Source organism: Tachysurus vachellii, chromosome 13 (genome assembly GCF_030014155.1).
Source record: "Tachysurus vachellii isolate PV-2020 chromosome 13, HZAU_Pvac_v1, whole genome shotgun sequence".
Lineage (NCBI taxonomy): Eukaryota > Metazoa > Chordata > Actinopteri > Siluriformes > Bagridae > Tachysurus > Tachysurus vachellii.
This window is the reverse complement of record NC_083472.1, coordinates 15,471,340-15,489,469: the sequence shown is the minus strand read 5'-3', so window position 1 is coordinate 15,489,469 and position 18,130 is coordinate 15,471,340. Positions and strand designations below refer to the sequence as shown.

General features: G+C 39.7%; 2 protein-coding genes across 4 annotated transcripts in view; one reads left to right on the top strand and one right to left on the bottom strand.

Moving 5' to 3' along the window:
- hdac3 (histone deacetylase 3) overlaps positions 1-18,130 on the top strand; it is a 448,843-nt gene that overhangs the window by 291,736 nt on the left and 138,977 nt on the right. The window contains exon 16 of one of the 2 annotated variants that reach the window (XM_060885400.1): positions 17,181-17,191. The exons of the other annotated variant lie outside the window; for it this stretch is intronic. The gene's annotated coding sequence lies outside the window, so the exon portion shown is untranslated. Of the gene's footprint in view, positions 1-17,180; positions 17,192-18,130 lie in introns of those variants that run through there. 2 annotated transcript variants of the gene reach the window in all.
- Positions 1-18,130, bottom strand: part of spdl1 (spindle apparatus coiled-coil protein 1) — a 54,326-nt gene that overhangs the window by 7,085 nt on the left and 29,111 nt on the right. Inside the window, exons 6-11 of one of the 2 annotated variants that reach the window (XM_060885397.1) lie at positions 9,459-9,557; positions 9,272-9,382; positions 9,051-9,191; positions 8,850-8,950; positions 3,576-3,763; positions 2,833-3,112 (exon numbers count right to left, since the gene is read on the bottom strand). In XM_060885397.1, the coding sequence (XP_060741380.1) occupies positions 2,833-3,112; positions 3,576-3,763; positions 8,850-8,950; positions 9,051-9,191; positions 9,272-9,382; positions 9,459-9,557 (920 nt within the window). The remainder of the gene's footprint in view (positions 1-2,832; positions 3,113-3,575; positions 3,764-8,849; positions 8,951-9,050; positions 9,192-9,271; positions 9,383-9,458; positions 9,558-18,130) is intronic. The other variant, XM_060885398.1, reaches the window with a different exon arrangement.

Here is an 18,130-nt window from a genome sequence, read left to right as displayed (position 1 = left end):
CTGTTCTGTGTGTGACTGTGAGTGAGCAGAGCGAGACACAGCAACACAATACATCTGTATGTGTGTAGGGGAGGGGCGCTGTGACTAGCCTGTCACTGTAGGGGAGGGGCGCTGTGACTAGCCTATCACTGTAGGGGAGGGGCACTGTGACTAGCCTATCACTGTAGGGGAGGGGCACTGTGACTAGCCTATCACTGTAGGGGAGGGGGCGCTGTGACTAGCCTATCACTGTAGGGGATGGGCGCTGTGACTAGCCTATCACAGAACGCTGACACAATCAGCTAGCCAATGATGATTTTCATACAATCCGAGTACAGATATTGACTCGTATTACTCATATAATACTCGTACTCGGCAGAAGTGCTTTATCCGTACCGGATACTCGTTTCAGCTGAGTATCCGGCTCATCTCTAATGGATATGACTTTGTTTATTTTAGGGAAAACTGGACGGGTGAGTACTTCACATGACATATATTGTGGCACCCTCTGTAGCATGACATATGTAGCATGACATGACATATATTGTCATGTCAATCCAAAGGCCTTAAATGCTTGAACCCGGGAAATGCTGCTTGCAGCTTTAATTATTATTATTATTATTATTCCTCTTCCGCCATTGAAGTCAATGGCAGCCCATAGATCCGTACGTAGGAAAGTTATGAAATTTGGCACCCATGTAGAGGCCAGTCTTAGAAGGTACTATAGCAACTTTGATGTGTCTAGCTCAAACCCTCTAGTGCCACCAACAGTCCAAAAACCCAATTTTGTGCTGACTCGTAAGGCCTAGAGGCAAAATTCTTGCAACATCAGAATCAGAAAGGTCTTTATTGCCAAGTATGTTTTCACATACGAGGAACACACACACACTTACACACACACACTCACTCACACTCGCACACTTACACTCGCATACTCACACACACACACGCACACTTACACTCGCACACTTACACTCGCACACTTACTCACTGACTCACACTCTCTCACTCACACACACACAAACACTTACACACACTCACACACACACACTCACTCTGTCTGTCTGTTCATGGTAAACATATGAACAGACAGCGCCTGAGCTGTCACTTTATTTTCTCCTTGTGGTGAGCGCTCTTCAGTGTGTCCTCTACTCTCATCAGTCTTCCTGTAAATCCACAGCATCACAGAGCTCTGTTTCTGCTTTCAGGGGAACTTGTGAGGCTTGGTGCAAATGACCAGCACCACAGTGACACACACACACACACACACACACAGACACACAGAGACACACACACAGGGACACACACACTCACACAGTGTGTGTGTTGGCTATATTGAATTTTCACGTTCAGTTCAGTATTTTACGAATGCAATGCCATATCGCTACGAAACTTAGTATGGTTCATCAGCGATATGTTCTGAGCGCATCTGATCCGCTTGACCCCGGTATCGCTGCTTGCAGCTATATTTGTAATATATTTTTCTCCTGGTCCTTATTTTAAATGGGCCATAAAAAAGTTCAATAATTATCGATATTGACCGATATGAAACACTGATACCATGATACAGTTTTCGGCCATATCGCCCAGCCCTAGCTCAGGTGGAAATATCTAATAGTCGTGCACTCCACAAATCTGGTCTTTATGGAAGAGTGGCAAGAAGAAAGCCATTGTTTGAAGAAAGCCATAAGAAATCCTGTTTACAGTTTATGACAAGCCATGTGGGGGACACAGCAAGCATGTGGAAGAAGGTGCTCTGGACAGATGAGACCAAAATTTTACTTTTTGGGCAAAATTCAAAACGTTATGTGTGGCGGAAACCTAACACTGCACATCACCCTGAACACATCATCCCCAACGTGAAACATGGTGGTGGCAGCATCATGTTGTGGGGATGCTTTTCTTCAGCAGGGACAGGGAAGCTGGTCAGAATTGATGGGAAGATGGATGGAGCCAAATACAGGGCAATCTTAGATGAAAACCTGTTAGAGTCTGCAAAAGACCTGAGACTGGGGCGGAGGTTCACCTTCCAGCAAGACAATGACCCTAAACATACAGCCAGAGCTACAATGGAGTGGTTTAGATCAAAGCATATTCATGTGTTAGAATAGCCTAGTCAAAGTCCAGACCTAAATCCAATTGAGAATCTGTGGCGAGACTTGAAAAGTCTCTGTTCACAGACGCTCGCCATCCAATCTGACTGAGCTTGAGCTATTTTGCAAAGATGAATGGGCAAAAATTTCACTCTCTAGATGTGCAAAGCTGGTAGAGACATACCCCAAAAGACTGTAATTGCAGCGAAAAGTGGTTCTACAAAGTATTGACACAGTGGGGCTGAATACAAAGGCACGCCACACTTTTCAGATATTTATTTGTAAAAATAATTGGACAACATTTATCATTTTCCTTCCACTTCACAATTATGTGCCACCTTGTGTTGGTTTATCACATAAAATCCTAATAAAATACATTTTTGTTTGTGGCTGTAACGTGTCAAAATGTGAAAAAGTTCTGTGGGTATGAATACTTTTGCAAGTATACTGTACTCGCTTCTGTGAGATACTGTATGTACATATGTAACTGGTGTGAGAGTTATTGTAAGTAGAATATATGTATCATCACATTAAATGAATAACACACAATGACTGCAAATTTTTCTCTCAATTTGAGAAAGCACTTAACTTTGTTAAAAAAAAAAAAATCATCATAAGGACCTATTTCTAAATAATGTCTTAAAATAAAATAAAAGTCTTCTCTTAAAATCCTTATGTATCTAAAATTATTCACACAGAATTGTTCATTTATAATTATTAAAATAATTATTCAAATTTGTAAACAAAGGGGTATATTTACCTTGAAAAATCAGGAATAGAGACATGGGCATTCTCATAGATTTGAACACTTTTGGGGTCACGAAGCAAGCCAGAGCTACTGTTTGAAGCTTGGAATAACTGTATTGGGGTCAAGAGTCCATTTTCAGAATCACAAGGAAGGGCCCCTCCATCTATAGCCTCATGCCTGCTTGGCACGGTCTTCATGTCTAGAGTTTCCATGCTGCTATGGTCAGACCCATAAGGTAAGTGAATTGGAAATTTCTCTCGCTTGCACTTCTGAGCCTGTGCCTTGTTTATCTCTGGGGGAAAAATGTATTGTTACTTACAAACTTTACTACTCTATTGTTACATTATTTTTTTATGAACTGGTAAACTTGTAAAGACAAAAAGGAACAAATAGGACCACATATCCTCATTTTTGAGTTCAGGAGTTTTAGCGAAATCCACCTCCATGGATAAAAACTGGTGAAAGAGTGGGTAATGTTGAAGAGCTCACTGTCTTTACATGTGGCACTGTCATATAATGACATACAATAATATCACTGATTGTAAGTTTTAAAGATTTAATGCTGCATGTGTTGACTCATGCATATAGGCAGGTCCATGCACACCTGCAGGCTAATCTCCACACAATATTAAGCTAGGTGATAAAAAGTTAGGCATATGTTTGATCATTTTTAAAACTATTTGAACTGATACATTTACTTCAACTGAGTAAGAGCAGACTTGAATGTTAGAGATTTATTTTGTGTTTTATATTACCATTAGGCTCATATTTCATCTGGAGTTCTTCAATTTTCACTTGGAGCTTTATAACGTCCGTGCGTCCCTGCTTTAGCGCGTTCTCTGCCACAAAGAGTTTCCTTTCCAACTCAAGCACCCTGTGACTCTCAGAAAGAGTTTTCATTCTTGCCATGGATAATTCCACCTTTAGTTCATCTGCATCCTTCCTGTGTTATAAAATATAAATATAATATAAAAATATATAGATAAATATTTGACATTAAACAATTACATTATACATTTAACATTACAATGCATACACAATATGTGAAACTTCAACAGCAGGTATGTAATAGGCAGAAGTCCAAATATTCATATAATGAAAAATTTTAAAGTAAATTTAGACAAATAGCACTTAACATTTGTAGGTAAAGTCTGATGGCTGACATGGCCACTAAAAAAATTTCCCCTGATAAAGTCCTTCGTTGTTTGGCAATGTTCTTTGTCTTGCTGCATTATGAAATGACTATTAGATTGGATGCATTTCTCTGTAAATTGGTAGACAATTTTTCTATGTTGTTTCTAATGAAAAAAACTCTAATTTAATTCTGCTGCTACATCATTACATTACATTATCTACAAACATAAGATTGAGTCTGTTCCAAAAGAAGCCATGCAAGCCCAAGCCACGACACTACCTCCACTGTGCTTGGCTTGTATCATTTGGACCATGAGTAATTCTTTTTAGAATTTGCGCTTGAACCCTATTGTATTTGTTAGGATTTTTAGGGTTCAAGCGCGAAGCGCTGGAATCCTATTGTTTTCGTTAGGATTTTTATTATTAGGATTCAAGCGTGAAGCGCTGGAAACCTATTGTATTCGTTAGGATTTTTAGGGTTCAAGCGCGAAGCGCTGGAAACCTATTGTATTCATTCTGATTTTTATTATTATTATTATTAGGGTTCAAGCACGAAGTGCTGGAAACCTATTGTTTTTGTTAGGATTTGTATTATCCCAAACTGTAAGGCCCAAACCGTAAGGCCTAGAGAGCTCAAACTTGGTCAGATGGTAGTACTGCGCAATCTCAAAATCTCAGCGCAATCGGACAAAAAAACGTGTTTGTCCCCATAACCCCTAAACCCCTATGTCCAAATCTCAAGTGCTTTATATCATTGGAATCCTTGGCTCATGACTTAAAAAACGTACATCTCCAATTTCATTTCCGGCATTAAATCTTTTCGCTATAGTGCATTTTATCCGAAACCTACTTTTACTAACTAGTCCTAGGTTTTTCGCCTGATCAAGACCAATCCAGTGCAGTAATATTCTCTGGAGTCTCAATGACAATAATTTTCGAAAAAAAGTCGAAATTTTGATTCAGGGTCCTTAAGGGGCCCCAAAACGTTTGGACTGTGAGGAGCCAGTTTTACTAAAATGTCAATAACTCAAGAACTAAATGAGCTATCAACACCAAACTTGGGACACATGTGAAAGATGTCAAACTGAGGTCACAGTTCAAAAACCACGGCGATTGTTTGTTCTTGTTCTCTCTCTCTCTCTCTTTGCTCCACTATCTATCTTTTCAGATCCCTACCATTGGACATCTCCTGTCAATCTTCATTATCCTGTGTGACATCACCCGTGGATCCACCAATCAACCAGAATCAGAATCAGGACTAGAATCAGTATCAGAGACAGAAACAGAAGGAGAAAGATGTGTGCTAATTTGTTAGAGGACTCTATTGGTGTTCATTCGGTTTTAGTATGTCAGACTGTTCATGTATCCCAATTTCTTAGTTATTTTGTGTACGTGACTTGCCGGTCACTTTGTGTACGTGACTTGCCGGTCACTTTGTGTACGTGACTTGCCGGTCACTTTGTGTACGTGACTTGCCGGTCACTTTGTGTACGTGACTTGCCGGTCACTTTCTGTACGTGACTTGCCGGTCACTTTCTGTACGTGACTTGCCGGTCACTTTCTGTACGTGACTTGCCGGTCACTTTCTGTACGTGACTTGCCGGTCACTTTCTGTACGTGACTTGCCGGTCACTTTCTGTACGTGACTTGCCGGTCACTTTCTGTACGTGACTTGCCGGTCACTTTCTGTACGTGACTTGCCGGTCACTTTCTGTACGTGACTTGCCGGTCACTTTCTGTACGTGACTTGCCGGTCACTTTCTGTACGTGACTTGCCGGTCACTCGTTCTGCATCTGGATGCTTGTGTTTCTTCGCTTTATGGATATGACTTTGTTTATTTTAGGGAAAACTGGACAGGTGAGTACTTCACATGACACATATTGTGCAACACGTTGGTAAGCTTTTCTGTATTAGAGACACTAGGTTAGGAGCGGGTGCCACCCTCTGTAACTTGCGGGTCACTTTGTGTATGTGAAAATCCTTTAAGTCCTTAAACTCCCTAAAGGCCTTAAACGCTTGAACCTGGGAAATGCTGCTTGCAGCTTTAATTTTAATCTTGATTCCAGAACCTGTGTGCGTTATATCTGTATTTATGAATTCTAATATGGCCTTAAAATTCTTACTGGTGATTAATAGTTTGCATCTTGTGGTATGGCCTCTATATTTTTGCTTTCAAAGTCTTGTTCAAATGATGGCCTGCAATCATTTCAACTCTGCCATTTATGCCCCTTTTCCACCGCGGCAGTTTGAGTGCTGGTTCGGAGCCAGAGCCTAATTTAGAACCAGTTCTTTCTTTTTCGAGCACCGGCTCTGAACCAGGAAAAGTGGTTCTTATGTAGCACCAAAACGTTGCTGGTCTAGACTTAAGAACTGCTTGCGTCAGGGGCTGGGGGCTGGGTTACTGTTAGCACTTTGATAATGTACCTTAAGTATACAGTGATGCCTCGAGATACAAGTTTATTTCGTTCCGTGACCTTGCTTGTATCTCAAAATGCTCGTATCTCAAGACAATTTTCCCCGTTTAAATCAATTGAAATCCCATTAATCTGTTCCAGCTCGCAAAATTCCACTCCAGTTGTTTTGTTTGTGTTTTGAATATCAAAAATATACAGTACCTGTATTTATAAATGACAAATAAAACATACAGTAATAAAAGAGAATGTTAAAAAAATAAACTGGTTTTACTTTACGGAAGATGCGCACGGAGGTTGAGGGAGGAGTAAACAGGGGGAGGAGTTAGGAGGAATTACACTTTCACTTTCGTTCACTTTCGCTCACTCTTAATGCTACTTTACACTTAAATGGAACTTTACTTTACACTAAAATTAACGAACTTAACTGAAATTCTCTTAACTTTACATTAATTTTGCTTAATTTTCTTAATCGCTTTTCTCTTCACTTGTTTTTGCCTTTTTTGTCACTCTTTCCTCACTAACATCTGCCGGTCGTTTTAATAAAAACCTTTCCGGTCGGCATATCGGATGCGGTGTAGTCGCACAAGTTAAAATTTTTTTAACGGATCCGACGCTTAAAACGGATCCGAAAACTACGGATCCGGAGATGGTCGGCACCTCACGCAGCGCCTTTGCGACTCTCCATAGGAAATGAATGACTTCCGGTTTATCGGCCGTCGTTTGTCGTGTGCAGTGGAAAGGCGGCTTTGTGTGTGTGTGTGTGCGCATGTGTGTGCGTGTGCAGTTTACTCTGAATATTGTGGATTTTGCTTGATTTCTGATTACAAGACTGTTTATTCAGTAGGAAAAGGAAGAGACAAAGCTGAACTCAAGCAGCAAAAAGCTCATCTAAAGAATCCTCTGATGTCATGGCTCAGATTCAGCATTCTCACTGACACATTGACGAAGCCTCATGTGTGTGTGCATGTGTGCGGGAGTGTGTGTGCGAGCGTGCATGTGTCTTGTTGGGGGATCTTTGTTTCGGCAGCGGCAGCTCGGATGCTCGTATCTCAAAAATTTGCTCGTATCTTAAGGCAAAAATTTGGTCGAATCACAGCTCGTATCTCAAAAAATTTGTATGTCAATGCACTCGTATCTCGAGGCATCACTGTACTAATGTTTAATACAGTTTTACTTTACCGCAATATGATACGTTATCAGCACACATGATAGTAGGTAGCTACATGCTAAGGCTAACTTTTTTCTGTGTTAATGATAAAATATGTAATTTCTCGATTATAACCTCCGTTTATACAAATTACCAGCACTAGCACTAGCTCTGAACCAGCACCCGGTTCTTTTGGTGGAAAAGGGGTATTAGAGGTGATATTGTTGCTGAGATCACTGTCTGTTTTGGACGTTTGGCATCTTCATAGATTTTGTCATGACCTTCTACTGTTTTCCTGTTCAACATCATGGTATATTCTGATGTTGACTGGAAGCAAGCATGGTGTGTCTCATCTGCTGCACAAAATGTCCTTGGCCAACCATTGCGACTACAGTCCCCAACATTGCCCGATTCTTTGTGATTCTTCAAAATAGCTTGAACAGCACAAAAACTACTCCTTAGTAGCAGAGTTTGGATGATTCAATTAATGACTGTGTTTCAACCTACATATCAAACTGATGATCATACCTGCTTGGTATAATTGGTTAATTATATGCCAGACTGATCCTACAAAATCCCTGACTTTATGCAAGTGTACAAAGTGTGCACGTTGCTGGTTTGAAGCCAAAGGGCAGTCATAGCAAAAAGTGATTTGATTTAGATTTTTCTTGCTCACTTGACATTTAAATAGGTAAAAATGAACAATTAAAATTTATATTTTAGCATTCTTAATTTACAGCATTTCTTCTGTGTAAAACTAACATACCATTTACACAGTACTGTATTTAATTTATATTTTATATACACACACACAATTTGTTTTAATATTTTAAAATGTATTTTAAATGCGTCATTAGTTACTTGCTTTGCTTTGTCTGAAAACTAACTTTCTTCCACAGAACACAAAGATATTTTCATAGATTGATATGTTCCTTCCAATACAGTCCAAAGTAAATTGGGTTTAAAAGCATTCAAGCTTATACATCATACGTGTTTGAGACATTACAGTGTAAATTATGAGAGAATTCTTTGAGTGATTAACTCTAGAAATTCTAATCATCATGATGACTAATTGAAATAACATTTAATTGCATTCAGCAGGCTGGTGAAATAAACAGTCTCATGATGCCACTGTGTACACACACATACACTGTATATGTGAAAAAATTACAAATTTAAAAATTACAAATTTAATAATGTAAAAATTCTCCAGAGTCTGGCTTTTTTATATAGATTCCTAAGATTACCACCCTAGGAAAGGTCCAAATCCAAGAAATCCCGGTACACATGACTTTAATGGGCTAGACTTAATATTCATTAAATGGAAACTTACTTGGAATTTGAGAGTTGCATTTTCAAGAGATCTGTGTAGTATGTCTCATCCACAGGCTCAATTTCCTTAGACACACAAGTGGAATGATTTTCAAGTGCCACCTGTTGATAAATGAATTACGCTTCAGTTTCACTAACAATACAAAGTATTAACAATGAATAGACCCCTATCAAAACAATGTATCAAATTCAGTGACTTTACCCCTACCTTCTCCAACTGCTGCACTTTCTTCATCAAGGTTTCTATCTCACTATTCTTCTCTGACAACATGAAATGTAATCGCTCAAGCTGGGCAGGGTCAGCTCTAATCCTCTGAAGCTGCATCACATTAGATATCTGCACCTAAGATGAAAGAAAGAACAAAAATTATGGCAAAAAGAAGCACTTGCTCTTTTCTCAACAATAATGCTGATGACTTTTACCCTCATGCGAAGCATCTGCTGCTTGGTAAAAGTATGCTGCTTTTGAAGAGACTGGTACTGTACTTTCAAACTGATCAACTGTCTCTCTATTTCTACACGCTTATCATCTACCTGTAAAAAATAATACTTAAATCAGCACTTTAATATCATATGAATTTAAATAATTGAATAATATTAAAACCTATACCTCAGAGAAAAGTGAATTGCCTTTGCTGTTTGGATCCTGTGCATGGTGCAACACCTGGTCCAATTGTATCTGAAGGTCCTGGTTGGCTTTCCTGGATTTCTATTATGAAATTTGAGATTAACATGTGCAGAGAACAATTGCACACTAAAATTTCCTTCAGCATATGACTTGCACATGACAATTCTTTTAGCAATAATGGATTTTGCATTTGGATCTGCGGATTGTAACTGTAGATAATCTGTCAATATAAAAAATTCAATCTTGCTCAGACAGAAGGTGATACAGGCCTGAGGGCTTCTTGGGAAATAAAAGCATCCAACCACTCCACAGTCAGCAAACTTGAGTGACCACCAGAGATGAGCAAAAAGGTGACAGCAGCCAAACTTCCCATTTCACCAAACACTCATGGACCCTAAAGATCTGTTTCTTTCCCAAGAAAAACTATTCATAAAAAGCTACAACAAAAATGTGTTTTCAGCAAACACTGAGATTGTGTCTGAGTTTGCCTGAGCTTTACCACTCAATATTAAGATTTATTGTAAATTCTTTGTAACGTACACATGTGAATTGCGCCTTTTAAACACTATCTGTGAAATTTACTAGACAGTCTTTAATTTAATAGATAGAATAGAAGATCTCTATTCAGTAACATAACAACACAAAATGCAGAAAAATAAACACTGCGACCCGTTCTGCATTTCTTCATGCAGACGCGAGGGTTACGGGCCTTGCTCAGGGGCCAAAGACTGGCAGCTTAGTGGACCTGGGATTCAAAATAATGACCTTCTGATCAGAGGTCCAACACCTTAACCACTAAGCCACTTCCCCTCCCATAAACCCCGACTTGGTCACCATACTGAGGGGCATGGTATTTTTTGCTGTGAATTCTGTTATTGCCTTTGTAATTTCCATGTGTCGTCATTTTGAATTATGTTCATATGGAGTTATACTTTTAAACATTTCGGTCAGTGATTTGATTTGATGTCAGGTGATATTTGACATGAGTGAACTGAAGTCCTCTAGATGTTTCATAAAAAGCACAATGTGTTGTTTATTTATAAATTAAAAATGGCAATTGTTGGTAATTTGCTGTGGTATAAACATGTGCTGTTTCAAGCACAAAAACTACAAAAATACAAATGTAAGTATTATTCTTATTGTTTTATTGTTTGTGCTGTTGTGGAGGTTAGGCATTTGTTAGGATTTTTTTTCTTTTTTTAAATAGCTGGAAACTGAAGGTTTTTGTGTCTACTTCTTTCATGCATAATCAATGCCTGATATTCATAAGCAATCAATGTCTGATGTTCCTGTGCCCCACCTGTAATTAACATATAACTGTAAAGGGTGAACCAAATAGCTTATTACATTGTGGCTGTTCCCCACCCATAGTTAATATATTCTGTAAAGCAATCAACTGATCAATACACAGCAAAGCTGTTCTGTAGTGTCCACTGCAAGTTATCCACTAGGAGGTCCTAAATGTATCTGTCTATTGTTTGAAAGACATTTGTTACCAGGTATAAAGTCTGGTCAAAGACACAATACCTTTGGGTTAAGTTCCAGAAGACAACTATGCTACACGAGCATCTTCCATAAACACTTTATCCCTGAGCTTGGTCCAGCTTACTTTTATGTATTAGAAGCATTTTAGTACATTGGCAAGCTATCCAACAAACCAAGTCGCCAAATTCAAGAAAATCTAACAAAATATCATTTTTGTTAAGAATTTTATAAGATTCTTTGTAATCCTGTTGTTTTAAGTTGGATTTTTCATCTTATTATTATTTTTCAGATGAAACTGATCGTGCTGACCAAACCATAGGTCCTAAGTCAAAGTGGTCAGTATGCAGTAATCTTGCTAAGACAAATGAGCCTAATTGCCCAAATAGTGGTGCTTTATGTTTGTCTCGCATCTTTAATACTCATTTAAGAGTCATACAGTGATTTTCTTTTTCCTTAGATGTAGTTGTGTCTTAATTGTGTCTAAATAGGAAACCTATGCCACAGGAAGCATACAGCCAAGCCTAGTACAAATTCAACTTTTTCCAGACATTCATCACAGGAATGCCTTCAATCAAGTAAATCAATGACGGTGAACAAATCCATCTGATTGATATCCCAAACATACTATTCAGTGATTAAATATAGGCTAGTTTTGTCCTTCCCCTAATGTCCAGTCAATTCCCTATACATTAGGGGAAGGACAAAACTAGTCTTAGGGCCTCTGGCCAGGCATTCAGGGTGATGTTTACAGGTAGTGTGCAGCATGTCATGATCAGAATATCATCTGGGAATTCTGTTAACGACCCCACAACCCCAACAGCACCCCCTTCCATTGTTCAAGCAGTTAGATTTGACTCCACAAGTGCATTGCATTGGACTACTTTCAGTATTAATATATGAATTACATTAAGCAGATCACACAGCTGTGGCTTTTTCACAACATCCATCAGAATGAGATAAGTGCTTCAAACACATGTCTGGAATGTGAGAAGTCCCACAAGCCTCCACAGTGTTTTCCAATTATTATATAATTTGAATGATTCCCATTTAAATTCTTGCATAGCCTCAAACAATGTGGTAACCTGGATATCATTAGGCAAAATTGGGAGGAGGGACCTTCTCTATCAATCAATCAATCAATCAAATTTTATTTATAGAGCACCTTACAACAACCAAAAGGAGCACAAGGTGCTTTCCAGTAAAACAGCAATAGACAATAAAATATAAGAACACAATGAACATAAAATAGCAGTTGAATCAGGGGCTACATGTTAAAAGCTTGTATGAATAAATGAGTTTTCAACTGCAATTTAAAAACACTCAGCACAGTGATGCATCGTATGCATGCTGGAAGTGCGTTCCACAGCTTTGGTCCCTGGACGGCAAATGACCGGCCTCCAAACATTTTATATTTGTACTTGGGAATGACCAGAGAGGTATGTCCATAGGAGCGGAGAGTTCTGGCTAGTTGGTAGACCGTTATTAATTCGGCAAGGTAGGCCGGGGGCAGACCATTGATAGCCTTGAACACAAACAGCAGGACCTTATACACCCTAAACCGCACCGGAAGCCAGTGAAGCGAGAGGAGGACAGGGGTGATGTGTGAGCTTTTGGAGGTGTTAGAGAGAAGACGTGCTGCAACATTTTGTACCATTTGGAGCCGATTGAGAAGTGATTGATTAAGTCCAGTGTAGAGAGCATTACAGTAGTCAATCCTCGAGCTGATGAAGGCATGTATAGCTTTTTAAAGGTCAGCTTGGGACAAGAATGATTTGACCTTGCTGAGTAGTCTTAGCTGGTAAAAGCTCGCCTTCACTGCTGCACTGATCTGTTTATCAAAGTGCATACTTTTGTCAAAAATAACACCCATTTTACGCACGTTAGGTGCAAACTGAGGTGTTGGAGGACCAAAACTAAGAGAACTTCTGGGTGAATCCGGGCTAAACAGGATGTACTCAGTCTTTTTTCATTCAGATGAAGGAAGTTCTGGGAAAGCCACTGTTTGATATCCTGAATGCAATTATGGAGAGGGTCCAATGCAGAACGATTACTCAGAATCACAGGAAGATAGAAATCGTCAGCATAGAAATCTTACCTGCAAACTCACAAGAGGTGAAAAAGGTGACAAGGTTCGAAATAATACTGCACATAAAATCGGACAGGGTAGTGTAAGCACAAATACTTGTAACTCGAAGCTGGAATACCCTCTAGTGGACAGCTGGCGGCACTTCAGGGACTGTCTGTATGGTGGCTATCCCCCCACCCCTATCCTTTTGCCGCGGCGTGTTTAGGTAAAGGTAACCAGCGGGGAGGACTAACTACATTTTGCTAAACAAAACTCACTACATTGTGGATCTGTGAAATCACCACAGCTTAAATTAGCCAACATTTGCATCATCCACAAGACTGACAATACTTACTGTACAACAGGGGTCTTTCACTATGAGACTTTGCATCTTAGCTCTTAATTACTCAAAAAACCAACAAGGTCCCTTTGAGGTCAAACAGCAAGTTTAGGAAAGTTGACTATGAGGTCAGTCAAAAAGGTAGAGATGATGCACATCAAACATACCACTTCAAGCTCTAGAATCTGTGGATGGAGCCAGATCCCAATGACAGTGATTTATGAAAGAGAAATTGGGATCGGTGGTAATTATGAGTGAATTGTATGTTATCAAACAATCTGATAAACATCCCCCCCGCCCAAAATGTCACAATGCTGTAATCCAAAGTTTAATTGGATTTTGTTGTTGTTGATGATTTAACAAAATTTATAAGAAGCAGAAAAGTTTGAGTTTTTGAGTTTCAGAATAGACAAATTACAATCTATTAGGAGTGGGGTCATTTACTAATCTACAAAGTATGGTCAAATGGCATCCTACCCTTGATATTAACAATATCTGTAGAGAAAAAATGTGGAAAAAAATAAATAAAATTTTAGTTAAAAATTCAAAAATGTATGACTTGCTATTTGAGAAATCGCAAATTCCTGAGATCACCAATACTCAATATATTTATAGGAATCAAACAAAAATAGAACCTTTATTTGATACTGAGTGGTACAAAAGTTCTGAACAATGAAAAATAATTAATTATAGTGCCACTTAGAGGTGAATTCAATCATTATTTATTCATTTGTTTGCTTTTTAAATTTACAGCCTCTCCTGTATATCAAAATCTGAAAAAATATATATATCAAACTGGATTCAAAATGCTACATTCCAAATTTTGTGATGACTGGACAAATAAATAAACAAAAACTGTTCTTGGCCACTTCCAGTTCAAAACTTGACACCTTTTAATAATAAAAAGAATCAACAATCTTGATTTTAAGATTTCAAAAGTTATGTAGTGTTTTACAAATTATACAACCAACTACAGCTGAATTACATAAGCCTTTTTGATGACACTAAGGATCAAGCCCTTTAGTGATCTACCTACTTAAGTCAAAAACTGTTGCATGGTTGCAAACAAATTTGCTGGTTTCTTGGAGAAGTATAACTGAGTCCTAAAAAAAACATGTTCTTTAACAGGTTTGACCCCAGCTCCTCCACACCCAGTAGCCCCTGCCCCACACTCTACACCACTGATCCACTTCAGAACACTGTCAGAATCCACCCAAGGCTCTTCACCGGCCAATTTATTCCACCACTGTCACCCTATGCCAAATTGGACTACACGTCACATGCCAACCTGGTGAGAAGAGAGCTAAAGAGATTTAACCAGAGGAAGGCCACAGCAGTGGAGTGCCAACCAGTTGTGTGGAGTATTCCAGCATCTCTTCAACCTGAGCCTGCACCTTTATAAAGTCCCAGTGTTATGGAAAATATCCATACTCTTTCTTTGGACAGACCCAACACACGTTCTTTTATTTCTCCAGTGCATTCAGTACCATCCAGTCCAGACTGCAGAGGACAAAACTGTAAAACTTGCAGGTGGGATGGTTTCACAATTATCATGCCACAGTTTGGGAGACAACAGAGCTGTGTGTACATCTGATAAGTAATACTGGGACCCCCAGGGAATGGTGCCATCTAACCCTCAATTTTCACCACATACCCTGTAGATTTTAAGTACTTCACTGAATAATATCATCTTCATAAATTCTCCCATGACACAGGCTAAAGTAAGCTGTGTGGATAGTGGACACAAGCACAAGTACACAATTGTGGGGAGAACTACCTACAGATAAACGTGGCAAAGACAAAAGAGATGGTGATAGATTTCAGCAAGAATAAGCAGTTTGTATAGGTTGGAAAAACATGGAAATTGTGGAAACATAAGTACCTGGGCATCTAATTGGACAATAAGCTGGATTGGTCCTCAACCACAAGAGCCATCTACAAGAAGGGCCTGAGCCAACTCCACTTCTTAAGGAGGCTCAGGTCTTTCAATGAGTGCAACAGGATGCTCCAGATCAGTCAAAGCATCAAAGCAAAAGGTGCCTACAGGCCAAACAAACTCAACAAAAAGGCTGAGTCTGTTGTTGGCTCCAAGTTTGTCACCATGAAGGATGTTATCAGGAATAGAATACTGGCAAAACTGCTGGTGATTATGGACATTATGGACTCTCACTGTACAGACTCAGATCCACCCCCATGGCACACTGTACATAATTCTTTGTTTATTACTCTTTGACCCATCTCGTTATCCATTTTGTTTTTTTGTATCCCTACTGTATTTTAATTGTAATCAAGCCACAGGGGTTGCAAGACAGTGATTTCTTTGCTGGTCCCAAGCCCGATAAATCGAGAGGGTTGCATCAGGAAGGCCATCCAGCGTAAAACGTGCCACATTTAAACATGCAAGTTGTCAGTTGTCTCAATAATAGGTTATGGAGAGAATTCCCAGACAGGAGAGTGTAGTGATTGGAGCAGACTTCAACGGGCATGTCAATGAGGGAAGCAGAGTTGATGAGGAGTGATGAGCAGGTTTGGTGTTAAGGAAAGGAACCTAGATGGACAGATTGTGGTGGGATTTGTTAAGTAGATGGGAATGGCTGTAGTTAACACATTTCCAAAAGAGAGAGGAACACAGTGTTACATATAAGAGTGGCGATGGCTATATAGTAGTGCAGGTGGACTACATTCTATGTAGACACAACAATCTGAGAGAGATTACTGACTGCAAGGTAGTGGTAGGAGAGAGTGTAGCCAGATTCCATCATGTGGTGTTATTTAAGATGTCTCTGGTGGTCAGGAAGAATAGGAGGCAAAAGATAGAAAAAATACCAAGTGGTGGAACTTGAAAAAGGAAGAATCTCATGAGGATTCCAGACAGAAGCTGAGAGAGGATTTGGGTGGTCAGGAAGAGCTTCTAGATGACTGGGAATCTACAGAAGCAGTGACAGATAGGAACCCAAGGGGTGTCATCTGGAAGGAGAAAAGAAGTTAAGAAAACATGGTGGTGGAACGAGTGAAAAGATGCCTGAGGAATGGAGAAGTGTTCTAGTACTGATCGTTAAAAAAAAGGGTGATTTGCAGGGTTGTAGCAACTTCAGGGGTATAAAGTCGATGACCCACACAATCGGAAGAAGCGGAAGAGTAGTGGAAGCTACGCTAAGAAAGGAAGGGGATATTTGTGAGCAGCAGTATGGCTTCATGTCCAGAAAGAACACTACTGATGCAATTTTTGCTCTGAGAATGTTAATGGAGAAGTACAGAGATGGTCAGAAGGAGCTCCACTGCATCTTTGTACATTTAGAGAAAGCGTATGACAGGTTTCTGAGAGAGGAACTATGGTATTGTATGAGGATGTCAGGAGTGGCAGAGAAGTACGTCAGAGTAGTTCAGGATATGTATGAGAGGAGTATGACAGCAGTGAGATGTGCTGTAGGTCAGACAGAGGAGTTCAAGGTGGAGGTGAGGCTACATAGAGGATCATCTTTGAGTCCCTTCTTATTTGCTATGGTGATGGACAGGTTTACAGATGAGGTCAGACAAGAATTGCTGTGGATAATGATGTTTGACATTGTGATCTGTAGTAAGATTTGGGAGTGGAGGAACACCTAGAAAGGTGTAGGTCTGCTTTGGAAAGATTCTAAATGAAAGTCAATCATAGTAAGACAATACATGTGTATGAACGAGAGGGAAGGAATTAGAACAGTGAGGTTGCAGGGAGCTGAGGTCAAGAAAGTGCAGGAGTATTTGGGGTCAACCGTCCAATGTGACGGGAAGTGTGAAAAAGAGGTGAAGAGGCAAATGCAGTTGGGTTGGAGTGGTTGAAAAAAGTATCAGGAGTGTTGTGTAACAGAATAGTGTCAGCAAGAATCAAAGGAAAGGTTTACAAGACAGTAGTGAGACCAGCTATGCTGTATGTGTTAGAGACTGTAGCAGTGAGGAAAAGACATTAGGTGAAAATCTAGGTAGCAGAGATGATGTTGAGGTTCTCCTTAGGAGTGACAAGGATGCACAGGATTAAGAACAAGCACACCAGAGGGATATCTCAGGTTGTACGTTTTGTGCACAAGGTCAGAGAGGCTAGACTGAGATAGTTTGGACATGTGCAGAGGAGGGAGAGTTATATTGGTAGAAGGATGTTGGAGATGGAGCTGCTAGGTAAGAGTTAAAGAGGAAGGCCAAAGAGGAGATTACATGGATGTGTTGAAAGAGGACATGAAGTTAATTGCTGCGAGAGTAGAGGATACCAAGGATAGAGTTATGTGGAAACAGATGATTTACTGTGGCGTCCCCTAACAGGAAAGGCTGAAAGTAGAAGACGACTATATTTTAATTTGTATTGGAAATTTTAAATATCATGAGTGTTTATATGTGCTTTCATGGTAAATTCTGTGTGTCAGAGAGAGAACAGGAGGAAATGTCCCTACTTTAAACAGTCCAACAACAAATGTTCCTGCCATAAACGTTCCTGCCATAAACGTTCCTGCCATAAAAATTCCATGTGTTAAAGGGATGGGCACTTTAGGGGAGTGTGGGTGCACGTGCTTGATAAGATCTGACTTTGCTGAGGTGACAGAGGTCACAAACACAAGCACACACCTAGGGTATAAAAGGGAGAGCTGAATCACTAATCTTTGCCTCCTCACTGTGTAGACTTGGCACTCTACACTACATGGAAGATGCCTCTTGCTGCAGCAAAATAAATACCATCTTTACTTCTTTGCTTTTACCACAACTCTGAGTCTGACTGTGTTTTATATATGTAGCTCA